This window comes from Lagopus muta, chromosome 6, assembly GCF_023343835.1.
Source record: "Lagopus muta isolate bLagMut1 chromosome 6, bLagMut1 primary, whole genome shotgun sequence".
NCBI classification, from domain to species: domain Eukaryota; kingdom Metazoa; phylum Chordata; class Aves; order Galliformes; family Phasianidae; genus Lagopus; species Lagopus muta.
This window is the reverse complement of record NC_064438.1, coordinates 44916834-44930492: the sequence shown is the minus strand read 5'-3', so window position 1 is coordinate 44930492 and position 13659 is coordinate 44916834. Positions and strand designations below refer to the sequence as shown.

Sequence of the window (13659 nt, the reverse complement as noted above, 5' to 3'; positions counted from 1 at the left end):
GCTCTTACTACTGTAACTGGGCACTGCAGTGGAAGGTTAGCTTTGTTGGCGTTGGCAAGTTTGTTGCAAACGTAATGTTTTCCAATCTTCAGAGCTCCAAAAGCGTGAATAAGAGGGTTGGGGTGTGGGTGAGGTGGGGACAGCACAATTCAGTGCAATGTCAGTCATAAATGGTGCAAGTAAAAATGTAAGCAGAAATGGATTCTGAAATGGAAAGCTTCCAGATTTCATTTGCTCATATTTTTGACGTGCTGAAGTGTTTTGGGCTTATTTTCAAAGTAACTTTTTTTAAACACTAGTTTGCATGTTCTTGAAGAGAATTTTTTTAAGAATTCAGAATACAATATTCATTAGGCTTCTGGAGGATTTGCACCTTTGAAAAGGGGCATTTCTCTGACTTGTACCAAAAAAACAAGTAATGCGTTTTGGAGAGTGGTTCTGATCCTCTGTTCTCATCCAGGCCAGTGCTGATTAGGTTGATGGTCCAGGTTCCTCTAAACAAGTAATGCTGCAAGTTCACAGCTCGCTGTAGGCTGGTTCTTGCTATGAAGTTTAGAGGCCAGCACACATAGTAAGGAATCTGTCCTTCTTTTTCATAGTTAAAATGTGTGACCTGATGGTAAGAGGTAATTCTGCATTACTTCAGTAATGGCAAAGGATAAAACAGGCGTGTATGAATTGTTTCAACTTATTTCCCTTGGAGGCGGGGAAAAACGAAAGACAAATGGAGAGTCTAAAATGGAATTAATAGCATAATGATACTTTTAATACATCTTCTACGAGTGTATATGCTTCCATTAAATGTTTTGTTGGTGGCTCCATTGATACGTATGGTCTTATCTGAGGCATATTAGGCGCATAGAAGTATGAATCATTCCAAGTGCTTGTTGAGGAAAGCTTTTTTGGTTATAATCTTGGCTAAATTATATTACTGTTGGGGGACAGTAGTGCCATAAATTTACTTGAAAATAAATAAAAACTGTGTTTGAAACTGTATTTGTTCAGACATATTGATGAAACTTGTTGCAAGCACTCTCACTGAGTATTGATTGTATTTACTACAGTCACTGTGTTTTATACTTGCAAGTTCAGGAAAATAAGCATTGGAATATTCTTGTAATTAACATGCTGGCTGTTACAGTGTGGAGTAGAAATGCTCATATTTAATAGGACAGGTGAATTTGTAATATCCTTTTTGTTTTAACTGGCACTTTCTGTTACCACCTTCTTTCCTTTGCTGCTTAAGCTTCCCATTTCAGTGGCTGTGCTCCTGCAGTCTTCCACAGCACGTTTGTTACTCATAATGATGCCTCATTCACACTGTTAGTTGCAAGAGAGAGTCAACACTTAATGTGCTGACCTAAGTAGAGAAGAAAGACTTCATTTTTTATTCTATTAGTTGATGTTTTTTGGTTTTTTTGTATGGAAGCAGTTCAAAATCTGTAGCACCAGGAGTGTCTGTTTGGTCTTTGTGTTGACAAAAATTAAGATTGCTACGTTAAACATACATTGCTTTCTTCATCCAAATGCTTGGTAAGGAGCTACATTTCTGTAAATAAGTCAGTTTTTTTCCCCGTCTGCTACAAGGATATTAAAAATGATAGCTTATAAGTAAAATAATTGCGAAGTTAGCATTCTGCTGTCAGCCATCCAGGGACTTCTCGTGGGCATGAGCACAGCTATCATTTTGTGTCTATAGCGGATTGAGGCTGGAATGTCTAATTGTATAGTAGAATTTCTCTCAAATTGCTGTATAGTGCAGATAGAACTCACATTGTGTGAGTATGTAAGCCAGATGTAGAAATGAAATCAGCGCTGTGGTACAGTCTGTGAGCAGGGCAATCCCAGCTCCCTGCATTTTCAGCCCTCTTGCAATGTTTCCTCTCAGTGATCCTGAATCTATTCCACTGTTTCTCAGAATGGAAAAATACCATGTCCTTCTCTTCAGAAGACGCATACTCTGCAAAAGAGTAAATTCTAATGCAGCAGAAGCACAGAGAAGCTGTAGCAGGCTTGGCCCAAGGCAGAGCACCTGCTTCTCGCACGCCTTCTCTCTTGTTCCATATCTGAAGAGGTGCTCTCTGTCCTGGCACCCCTCTGGCTTTGCCAGATGATGGCCTAAAGCAGATGCTCACTGCTTCCTGCCTTTACTGCTAGTCAGAAAACTACGCTTTGCTGCCCTCGTGCTGTGCTGAAGAGCTGAGTATAAGCAGTACCTCACAGCTCTTGCTTCTGATCCTCTGCACGATCTGTCTCGCAGTCCATGTGAAAAGTGACACCAGCAAAACATCCCACCTGTGTTAGGGCTTTTGTGCCTTTTCTGAATATGCTGTAACTAGTAATTGCTTGCATTCAATAACCTGCAATTTTAAAATGAATTACGCACAGTGTGTTTAATGTGTGTTAATCAAAGGGCCTTCTAGTGTGGTTGAAATAGCTTTCAGACATTCACCTTGGCATGCCAGTAGAAGTAACGTTTCGTGTGGCTATAAAAGGTAAATGACCAAACAGAATCCTAAACCTCAGTTAAAAATTCAGTCAGAACTTAACCTTGTTTGCAGACCTTGGTCTGTAGGACACTTCTGGTTTTATTCTCACTTTAACTGTGATGGAAGTCATGTACTCCTTTATATTACGTATTTTGATACTTCAGGATCTAAGTGACTCTATAACAGCTATATTGATTTGTTTTGCTTCGCTTTTGTTTCCTAGGCTGTGAAGATATTATTGCTGAGAGCATCTCTCTAGACACCTTAATTGCCATTTTGAAGTGGAGTTCTCAGCCATACGGTTCGAAGTGGGTTCATCGTCAAGCACTGCATTTCCTCTGTGAGGAGTTTACCCAGGTCATGACTTCAGATGTCTTCTATGAACTAAGCAAGGACCACCTGCTTACAGCTATTCAGTCTGACTATTTACAGGTAACCTGCAGTTCAGAATATAGCTGGTTCTGCTTGAAGCAGGGTATGTTGTGCCCCTGCCAGAAGCAATTGTGAGTAGCCTTAGATTGTAGTCAGAAGCTTTGTAGATAAGCACTACTTTTTAAGAAGTAAAGCACAAAATTGAAGTAGTGAATAAGAAAACTATTTTGTTCTTGGTTTGTCACACAACCCAAGCTGATGGTATATGCTGTTACTTAAGGAGTTGGTAATAGCTTAGAAACAGATGCAAATTATTTTAAATAAAGCTTTTGTGAACTTAACATTTCCTTGCATGTTCAAGTGTTTTGTTGAAAAGAAATAATAATGATTATTATGTAGTCATAATACTTATACTGCTACAATGTATATCTTAGTTAGAGGCAGTGAGGGTTTAGGGAGAGCAAACCATACTGACCAATGGAAAGCTTGTGGGGATTTTTTTGCTGCCACCTCCTCGGTGAATATATCTTTAATGATGGCTACCAAATACAGCATAAACAATATTGGACCCATTAAATTCTATCTGTCCTAGTCTTGCTTTTTAAAGTATGGAGTGTTAGAGATTATTTAAAATTATTTGTTAGAAAACAAACTTAATTGTCTATGTTAGTTTTTCCTCTACAGTTGTTCTTTGACTAGTATATGCTTGAGGTCATCATGTAGTTGATTTTAGTTACTATAACTTCTCAGGCTGTGCAGATACTGAATTTGTAACATTGAGTAGAAGATCTAAACAATGCCCAGTGTTGGAATTGCCCCTTTTGAATCTGTCATTTGGATGTAATACTAATTCTTCTTCCTAAGGATTCAGTAAATGACCTAAATGTAGGAATCAGAGTGGTGATATATCAGTAGTGCTCCTTGAAATGTTTAGAACAAGTACTATTAGGAGACATAAAACACTTATTTTGCTACAGTTGTTTCTTTTTAACTATGAGAGGTTTGTGTCTGTTTGTGTGTCATTTAAACTGATCATATGTGGATTGCTGACTTTCTCTTTCTCCCAGGCAAGTGAACAAGATATTCTAAAATATCTAATTAAATGGGGAGAACACCAGTTGATGAAGAGAATAGCAGACCGAGGTGAGGATGCTTTTCAGCCATGCGCTGTCAAACCAAATAAACCATAATGTTTCTAAAACCTTATTCTGGTTAATCTGTAGTCTAAGAAAATTTTGAAGCTGAGAAATCTGTGCTGCTCATAGTGTAGTAAAAACTAGATGAGCACAAGAATCTTTTGAAAAGGGTAAATTATCCTCTAGAGGAAAAAAAAGAAAGCGTAGACGTTCTGAAGGAGCTGAAGTAACTCAGTCTGAAGAAGAATGGGCTTAGGGGGAATCTTAGCAATGTCTGACATGTCTTATGTAAGAAAATGCAGCCATGCTTTTTTCTTTGCCTCTCATCCTTTCAGTGGGTGCCATGAGGCATTAATTCCCTTCTTTTTTTTATTTCTACTGCAAAGAAGAGTCAGTGCAACAGGTTGCCCAGAGAAGCTACAAAGTATTCATCCTTGGAGATAATGAAAGCCTCACAGATTATGAGCAATCTATCCTACCTACCTGAGAAGGAATGGGGAATAAGATGGTTGTGGCTTACTGTGTTTTTGAAATCTGCTGTTACTGCTTGCAGTACTACTGTTTTGTCATGGATGTTGGATGACATGCAAGAACAACAACAACAAAAAAAAGAGTTAAATGATGTGATTTTTAGTGACCTAAGTACTAGAATTCTGTTTTTGAAACAAAATTTTATGTGTTTGATTTGTGCTTGTTGGAACGTAATGGAGCAAGTTAAGCTGACTGAAATGGTGGCATAGCTGCTTGTTTGGAGTAATTGTGCAGCTTCCTGCTCTGTGATGATCATTAAGTAAATAGCTCATTCTATTTCCTGGGATCATTGGATGATGTGATGCACAAAAGCAGATATAAAATCTGTCAAATTCTGTCAGACAGGGCCCAAATGTAGTCCCATGGTTTTATTTAAATGTAAGACACTTGCAACTGTAAATGTGGTGATATCAGTCAAATATTGGAAAGCAGTAAAAATATGGCCTGAACTTGGGCTGCCTGTACTGAATGGGGAATGTTTGACAAGTTTCCTCACAGACTGAAGTTAGTCAAGTTCAGGTTGGGCACGATACTTAAAATACAGGTAAAAGTAGGTAGTTACTTGGGGAAAGAAGATCCCAGAATGTCATATGGTATCATTATGCAGTCTTCAGAAAGATATTCCACTCCTGGCATAAATTGATGGCTTATGAATTTGAGAGCAGTTTAAGTGGTTGTGACACTGCAGTTACTAGAGTGTTTATTCCTTTGAGGCTGGAATAATTTATCCCAGCAGTCTCTTCAGGCTTTAATTTGTAGAAAATTGGTTTCTGAAGAAGGAAGGCACTGCAGAAGAGCGTCACGGGGGGAACTGCAGCAAGACACAAACTTTTTTATAGCATAGCTCTAGGTAGAGCTTTATGAACATGGAACACAAATGCTACTCTTGTGTTTCTTCCAGGCTTACACACTGAACATGACAGCTATACAAATGGCCAGCGGTCATATAACCTGACTCTGCTGATGCTTTGTATCAAATTTTAATGTGTGATCCACTTTTGTGGGACAATACTGAGAAATGCTGCTTTTTCTAAATTTTCTGTAACTTCCTATAAGCCCCATAACTTATGACTTCTTATCTGAACATTTTTCTTGTATAAAATAACTATTTTTTGTTCTTTTCCGCAGAGCCTAATTTACTGAGTGGTACTGCTCACAGTGTGAATAAAAGAGGTGTGAAGAGAAGAGATCTTGACATTGAGGAGCTGAGAGAGATCCTGTCTCCACTTTTACCTTTTGTCCGCATAGAGCACATCTTACCCATGAGCAGTGAAGTACTGAGTGATGCAGTAAGTCAGTCATCTCGTACGAGTATCATCTCTGATTTCTTTGTATGTTGGATTCTACAGAAGTCTATGCAAGGTTACATGGATTTTTGCATTTTTTTGTACTTCAGATCTGTCAGAAAACTAAAACAAAAAACAACTACAACAAAAAAAAAACAGTGGTGTAGGGATTCTTTCAAGTTTTTTCTTTTAAGTAAAACATTAAATTTTGTCTCCATTCTTCAAGATGAAGAGAGGCCTGATTAGTACTCCTCCTTCAGACATGCTACCAACATCAGAAGGTGGAAAGTCGAATGCCTGGCTGAGACAAAAAAATGCTGGAATATATGTGCGGCCGAGACTGTTCTCACCGTATGTGGAGGAAGCTAAGGTAATAATCATCAATATTTGGCTGTTGTTACACTGAAGTCATCAGGGGGTTCTGTAAACAGGGAAGAATTTGGTGTGTTTTGTCTTTCTTTGCATGTACTGGCCTAAAATACTAACATTTTCAATTTAACAAGACTTACAAGTTTGATCATCAGGCTCAAGTCTGTAGAACTGATCAGAAAAATTTCAACAAAATATTTTTTTGTCGAAATTGAAATGTTTGCGAGACAGATCTTGATGAAATTCCACCGGAAACAAAGCAGCGTTCTGAGGGAAACCTCCCTGGTTTCCAGCCAGTTTGCCGGCCCAGCTCCTCGGCAGCCCACCTGGCAGGCGGATGGCAAGGTGAGAGCCTGAGAGTCCCAGTCTGCAGATATTCAGCAATCTTGGTGCCAGGTCTTTCAGGCTCCCCAGCTCCCACTAGAGCTGGGTGGAGAACCTCTATTCCACTGGGCAGAGGACTCCAGTAATTCGTTTTGTTGTTTGAATCAGAACCAGAATTCTTTCAGTCCTGTGCGAAGTGGAATAAATATATTGTGTTCAACTTGATTACAGTCCTTTGTGTAGTGGATTCCTTATTCAATATCTTGTATGAGGACTGTAAAACTGAAGAGCCCGTGCCATATTCTGTTTGACAGGATGGGACCCTTATAGATGGCCTACTAATTATTTGAAGCAATTCTATCTTAGGTCAGGAGCTTGTGAGTCCCAGCTGTGCAGGTGACTGCCAAACAATAGGGTAAGGTGAAGCTGTGTACATCCACGTTGCCTGGAAACTCTGAACACTGCTCTCAGATCTCTCACCCTGTGCTTAAGACAAAAATACCTTCTAAAGCTTGAATGGTGACATCCTCTTTGAGGAGAGGGGAAAAAGAATTATTTTGCATTTTGAGCACAGATGAGAGAGCACCAGGTGGCACAAAAGGAAGAAAGGAGAACTAGCCAGTTAAAAACTTAGCTTTGTACCTTGGACTGTTAAAACTAACAGATGTTTAAAAATGTGTAATAAAAACGTTGACGCTTGGTTTTCAAGTGTGTGTTATGGGAATGCTTTAGCAGTAATCTTCAAGTTCATTCTACATGTTTTTTTGGTCAGGAGTCTGACTTGTTTCTGTTAGCATTATGTTTTGCTGTTATTTTTCTAAGAAGCATAATTTGTTGTTTAAGCTTAGGGGAATTATTCTTGTTTACTATCTGGTAACTGTTCTTGTTTTGATTACTGAGAAGTGCAAAAACTTCAGATAAGTGACTTCTAATTTATTTCCCTCTGTTCACCTTATTTTTGAAAAACAAGGTTAAATAAGAGTCTTATTTAAAGATGTGCACAAATCCCTTTGTCTTGTTTAAAACATCTCAGGGAAACACATCTCATTTTCAAGGTTCTGTCTTTCAGTGGTACAGAGAATTGAGAACCGTAACTGTCTGGCAGAGCATTTAAATTTGCCTTGAGAAGAATACTTTCATTTTGACGTATACAAATTAAAGCAATCTTCCCAAACTTTATTCACCAGCCTACTGTTAGCTTTGAAAAGCCAGTGCTAATAGTGACTGGAAACTAGAGTAGAAAATGGTGTGGATGTGTCAAATACTGTTTGGGACCTGCTTTAGACACGTGGCCTTGGAGCTGTGCTTGCAGCAGCTCTAGGTGGCCTTGGGGCAGTGCTTACAGAAGGTCCTGGTGGATGTGTGCAGTGCCTTCACAAGGGCTCTAATGGCTGTCGTTGCAGTCAGTACTGGATGAGATGATGGTGGAACAAACCGATCTCGTTCGTTTGCGGATGGTCCGAATGTCCAATGTGCCAGATACCCTTTACATGGTAAACAACGCGGTGCCGCAGTGCTGTCACATGATTACCCACCAGCAAGTTAGCACTAACCAGTCCAGTCCTCCTTCAGTCATAGCCAATGAAATCCCAGGTAAGGCTGCTAGATCGCTGGTAACTCTGCTTGATCTCCTGTGAGTGGTTGGGGCCTTTGGAACAGGGGAAAATGAATGTGTGAATACTGTGATCTCCTCAGAGAGGAGTACTTTTATAGTTTGTTTCTTTCCACTCAGCAGTAGTGTTTCTGAATTGATCTGCTCTGAGGTGATTTATTATGCCATCCATATACATTTTGTAAGAAGGTGAGCTACGGAAGGAGTAGTACATCTACCTCCTTTGGCTCAGCAATTTGAAAAACCTTGGACTAGATAAATTTACTGTAGAATGTTTGCTGGACCCTGGCTCTCTGTTCTTGGAGTGGTTGGTTATCAGTTTTATACCAGTCCTCCAAGATGGATAAGATTCAGAAGGGTGTAAAATTGCTAAGTATCTTCTAAAATCAAAAAGGTAGGTGGACCATAACCTGTATAACAGTCAACTTGACTCAGTTTTCCAGAAAAGATATTGAAGGTAGGCATTCAGAATGCTTTTTTTTTTTTTTATTGGTTTACCAAATGTGCTTGAGCTTTTAAGTCAAACCAACTTAATTCCTTGTGCAAAAGAGTAAATTTTCTTAGGTGGATGTGTAGGTACTTTAGGTTACTTGGTGTTGACACTCACAGGAAAGCCAGAGTCATTGTGATACATTGTCATTTATCTATTCGGTCTTTCAGTGTCAAATGGAAAGAGCGTATGGAGTGGGATTGCCAAAGTATCTTTCTGTGTGTAATTAGTAACTTAAAATGCATTTTCATCTGTGAACTGCCAATTGAATTGAAAGAAGTGATTTGGACAAGGTTTTGCCGGGTCTTGATTTCTGGAGAAGCTGACAGAGGAAATGAGTTCTCAGAAGTCTCCAGCATTTTGCAGAAGTTCTTGTGGTCAGAAAAAAATCTGACTCTGGGGGCAGTGATGCATCTTGGCCAATCGGAAACTCCACTGCAGCTTGATTCCATACAATGTAATATTTAGGAATTATTGTCAGCCCTTAGATTTGAGCTGTGAGCCCAGCCAGTAGCTGGAGCATGGAGATTGTCACGTATCTGCCTGCTTTGCTTTGTTCTCTAATTATGCGAAAGATTTGATTGTTTTGCCAGTTCTTTGAGGCAGGAGGGATAGATGAGAGCCGATTTGAGGAGCTTCAGGCGTGTCCCAGACCGTTAACTTGTACAGGAGTCTGTCCTTGAAGCACAGATGCTGCACAGGAGCTCTTGACGGAAGAACCAAGCATCATCGGTTCTGTGCCTCTTGGTCTGGGCTCTGGGGACATGAGCTGCTTTGCAGTTTAGGCATTCTCCATCTGTTGCTTGCATCTTGCTTGTACTGCTGCTGGCTGACTTTATTTGCGTAAGTAAAGGACATCGGCAGCTTGTCCTGGTAATTCTGTTGCAATGCTACTCTGAGTTCAAGCTCTGCTGAAGGTTGAATGGGTTCTACAGGTCATTGCTTTTCCTGTAGTATTTTCCATTTTCAGCTTGGATTAGAAATCCTGCACCCAAGTTGCAATTTTCGTGTATATGTAATATCCCTTCTGTATGTTTCACGTGAATAATTGTTTTAAAAAACAAAAACACAACAACACAATAAGCCACCACCAATAATAACAACAAAAAAAGCACAAACAAAACCTCCTAAGTTATCATTTTTAATGATAAACTTAGATGATTTTTATGCCCAGTAATATGGAGAACCAATTAAACTTCCCTAAAATCCTTATTTGTTTATTTTTCAGTGTTTGTAAAATGTTGGGTGTAGCTAACGTCTGAGTGCCAAGCTAGGATTTTTAAGAACAATTGAAGTGTATGGAGCATAGAGTAAAAGACACATTTACAAGCCATGAAGACTAGATAGAATTGATACTTTTTTCATAGTACAGGAACTCAATTTGGAAGGGAAAAAGTAAACTTGCACTGCTATTTATCTGCTATATATCTATTACATGCAGCAATGTGAACTGTGTGAAATTGGGAGCAGTTGTAGTTCTGTAGTGCTGGGTTTTTCCTTCTATGTAACACAAATGTCTTTTCACACTGTTTTTGCTGCCTCATCTGCTTAGTTTTTATGGGTTTTCACTATGGACATATGGTCACAGTGCTGTGCAGCCCCTGTAAAGCTGGTAACAGGTCAAATGACAGGACTTATTTATTCAGAGGTCTGGACTTGTGTTCTTTCTTGATAGGCACATTTTTTTTCTGAGGACGGAAAGACCACAAAGAAATACAATTTGTCATCAAACAGCAGTGAAGAGTGGCATGAGAAAGTTTAGCAGCAGCATAAATAGCCCCCAAATTATACATGATTTCCTTTTGGAAAGGTTTTGTTTAATGATTTCAATATGTCTGCATAAAACATCATCATTTAACAGGTTTATGTTGGCATAGTTGTGTAATTATTTTTTTCAAATGCTCTTTCTGTAGTTACATACTGATATTGTGGTCTTGTGATTACAGAATTCCACTAGATGTATAAAGAATGCCAAAAAAAAAATCAGAGAATTCTTGGCCTGTAGTATTCATGAGGGAGCAGTCAGTTGTTGTTTGATATCCTGCTCCTACCTCAAATCATAAAATTCCTGCATTATGAGGGTAAAAAGAAGGCTATATTTGTGGTTCACTCCAGCAGAAGCTGGAAAAATGGTGTACATTTTGTATGATGTGTACGTATTCCATAACGATGATCCAAGTTGAACTGTGCTTGGCGGAATGTTTTTCTTTAAAAAGGAAAAAAAGACAAGCTTAGTCATCCTAGAGTTCCTTCACAGTCAAATCTAACCAGTGTCTCACGGTTATTAAAGTAATCTGTTATCCCCAATTTTGTTCTCTGCTGTCCCACCAGTTCCCAATCTGCTTGTTGTAAAGGAGATGATCAAACGGCTGCAGGAGCTTCGTCATACTGAGCAGGTGCAGAGAGCGTATGCTCTCAATTGTGGAGAGGGTGCCACAGTCAGTTATGAGATTCAGATTCGTGTGCTGCGGGAATTTGGACTTTCTGATGCTGCTGCTGAACTTCTGCAGGTATGGGAAGTTGCTGTAGTAAGGTCAGAAATTATTTGATTCAGAATCTGTTCTGATTACAAGTTGACTTGAATGTGTAACCTGCAATAAGAGAGCTACTCTGTGTGTGTGGACAACATCTTGATGCTGTAAAATAACTCTAACTTCAGAACCATCCAGGTGCAAATTACAGTGAGACTGTTGTGTTCAGTGATATGATTTCATAAATGTACAGGTACAATCTATAAATATTTTCCTCAAAGGTTGTTGCCATTCAGGCTGTTCCTACTGCCACAGATCCTGGAAGCAAAGTCAAATCTCGTATTTAAAGTAGATTGAGATTAAAGGGTTGTTCTTAAGTAGGATAAAAAGTGTTAATGTACACTGCCTGCTTCTTCAAGGAAGCACCATGAGTACTTGCCTCATTTCTTATTAACTGAAGGCTCTGAAAAGCTATTTTCTAGGAAAAGACAGACTTGGCATTCTTCTCCTTGTTTGGTACTATGTGATGAAATGTTACAGAATTTTAGTTTATTGCTCTGCTTCCAGATACTTGGCAAATAGTTTCTGTATGATAGCTTCAGCATGCAAGTGATGATGTTCACATGTCAGTGGTTTGCTGCTCCTTCTTGAGATTCTGTATTTGCCACTTGTCTTTTGTTTTTGTGAACTTGAATCATTAAGGTGTGAAAAGATGAATTTCTAAGAAGAATGGTATGATTTATCTGACTCTGTAAATGGTGTATAATCAGAGTGAACAACATGAATGGTTTGCATTCTTGATAATCAAAAGGCAGTTCTTGAGACTAGTCAAAGCATGACTAGAGGATTAGATTGATCTCTTCTGGAATCAGGAGAAAACAGCTTAAGTGATTCCGTAGATCTGCATAGAACGTGTCAGGATTGGGCAAAAGCAAGTGCCACTTCTGTTTGTTGCTATTAAGCAAACTGCATTTGTTGGTCAGCTTTGTCATGTAGTGGATCTGATGCCACTTGCCTTTTTTAAACATAACAAATAATCCATGGTAGCTGTAATTGCCTCGAGCTTTGAGGTTTCCTGTGGCAAAACTGCTTGGTACAGCACTAGCAGATTGAGTTCTTATATGTGTCAGTTCCAGAACTTTTTCTGGATGGCTTCCTGCTTCTGTCACTGACGTTTTTCTTCCTTTGCAGAATCCTCACAAATTCTTTCCTGATGAGCGCTTTGGGGACGAAAGCCCGCTCCTGACTATGAGACAGTCTGGACGATGTCGCGTGAACAGCACTCCCACTGCAGAAACCCTGTTTACAGAACTGGACTCTTTTGTGGCCTTCCATCCACCATTGCCCCCTCCTCCACCTCCATACCACCCACCAGCAACTCCTATTCACAACCAGTTCAAAGTGGGCTGGAAACAAAGGGTGCCAAGTCAACATCCCTCCCGGTCCTTTTCTTACCCATGTAACCATTCGCTGTTCCACTCCCGAACAGCTCCCAAAGCTGCACCTCCTGTCTACTTGCCCAGTGTGAAAGCAGCCCCCCCTGATTGCACTAACACTACAGGCCTGGGGAGACAAACTGTGGCTGCAGCAGCAGCAGTGATGGCAGCCGAGAAGCAAGCAGTAAGTATTATATTTTCTCCTCCCTATCCCTGGCAGTTCAAAGTAGCTTGTTGAGAGGAGGTGGAGAGAGTTCACACAATGTTGTCACTTGACTTAGTCAAAACAGCAGCATCTGTGCTGGTGAGGACCAAAGTCATCTGCATCTGAAGTGTCATCTGTGGAAGACTGAATGCTCCAAGGGCAGGAGTGATTTTGGAGGGGCAAAGAGGGCTTGTAAAGCTTCTGAAATAACATTGTTTGCTCCATGTGAACTTCTGTAGAGGACTGTATGCTGTAATGCAGAGGTAGAAATAGTGAGAATATTTTGGCTATTCACAGATAAGCAGCCCCAAACTAAATAGGTGTGTGGGAATCTGTGGAGACTGTGAAGGACTTGCATATGTAGAAAGCATTTAAAAATGAGTAGGCAATCAGAAATTGGTAACTGTGGATACAGAGAAGTATGTTAGAGCATAATTGCTGAATTATAATACTATGCAATAGTAATACAATGAAAACAGTTAACTATCTCTGATACTGAACTGAGAGTTTTGAAGTTATAGGTAGAAATAAAAATTTGTGAATTCATTTCTTCAGTGAGAAAACTATTGTGGTGCATTGTTCTCTCGTAGTGAAAGCTTGTTCTCTAAATCCAGATTAGATCAGGCGTTCTGAATGGAAGCATGAATTTATTTTTTCTTTAGCAATCGTTTTCAATATATTGCACCCCTATATTTTAGAGTATTTATGGTTTAAAATATTTAACTTCAACTTAGATATTTTTTTGTTCAAAGGTTTAATTAGTTGCATAGGCATCTTTTTTGGAGAGGTGGGTGCAATACAGACTTCAGTGAGGAAGTTGTATAGTGATGTTGCTGTGAGAGCTGATGTAAACTTGAGTATGTTCATCAATAGCTTAGAGGAGAAAGGAGTCAAAGAAGAGGTTATCTTAAGCTAGCAGAAGGGTGGAGTTTGGAAAA

The 13659-nt window shown here is 39.5% G+C and overlaps 1 protein-coding gene across 2 annotated transcripts in view; it reads left to right on the top strand.

Moving 5' to 3' along the window:
* The window catches only part of BTBD7 (BTB domain containing 7), a 50857-nt gene that overhangs the window by 32161 nt on the left and 5037 nt on the right, over nt 1-13659 (top strand). Inside the window, exons 4-11 of one of the 2 annotated variants that reach the window (XM_048948214.1) lie at nt 2713-2921; nt 3929-4004; nt 5657-5817; nt 6041-6184; nt 6415-6528; nt 7911-8100; nt 10941-11119; nt 12272-12700. In XM_048948214.1, the coding sequence (XP_048804171.1) occupies nt 2713-2921; nt 3929-4004; nt 5657-5817; nt 6041-6184; nt 6415-6528; nt 7911-8100; nt 10941-11119; nt 12272-12700 (1502 nt within the window). The remainder of the gene's footprint in view (nt 1-2712; nt 2922-3928; nt 4005-5656; nt 5818-6040; nt 6185-6414; nt 6529-7910; nt 8101-10940; nt 11120-12271; nt 12701-13659) is intronic. The other variant, XM_048948215.1, reaches the window with a different exon arrangement.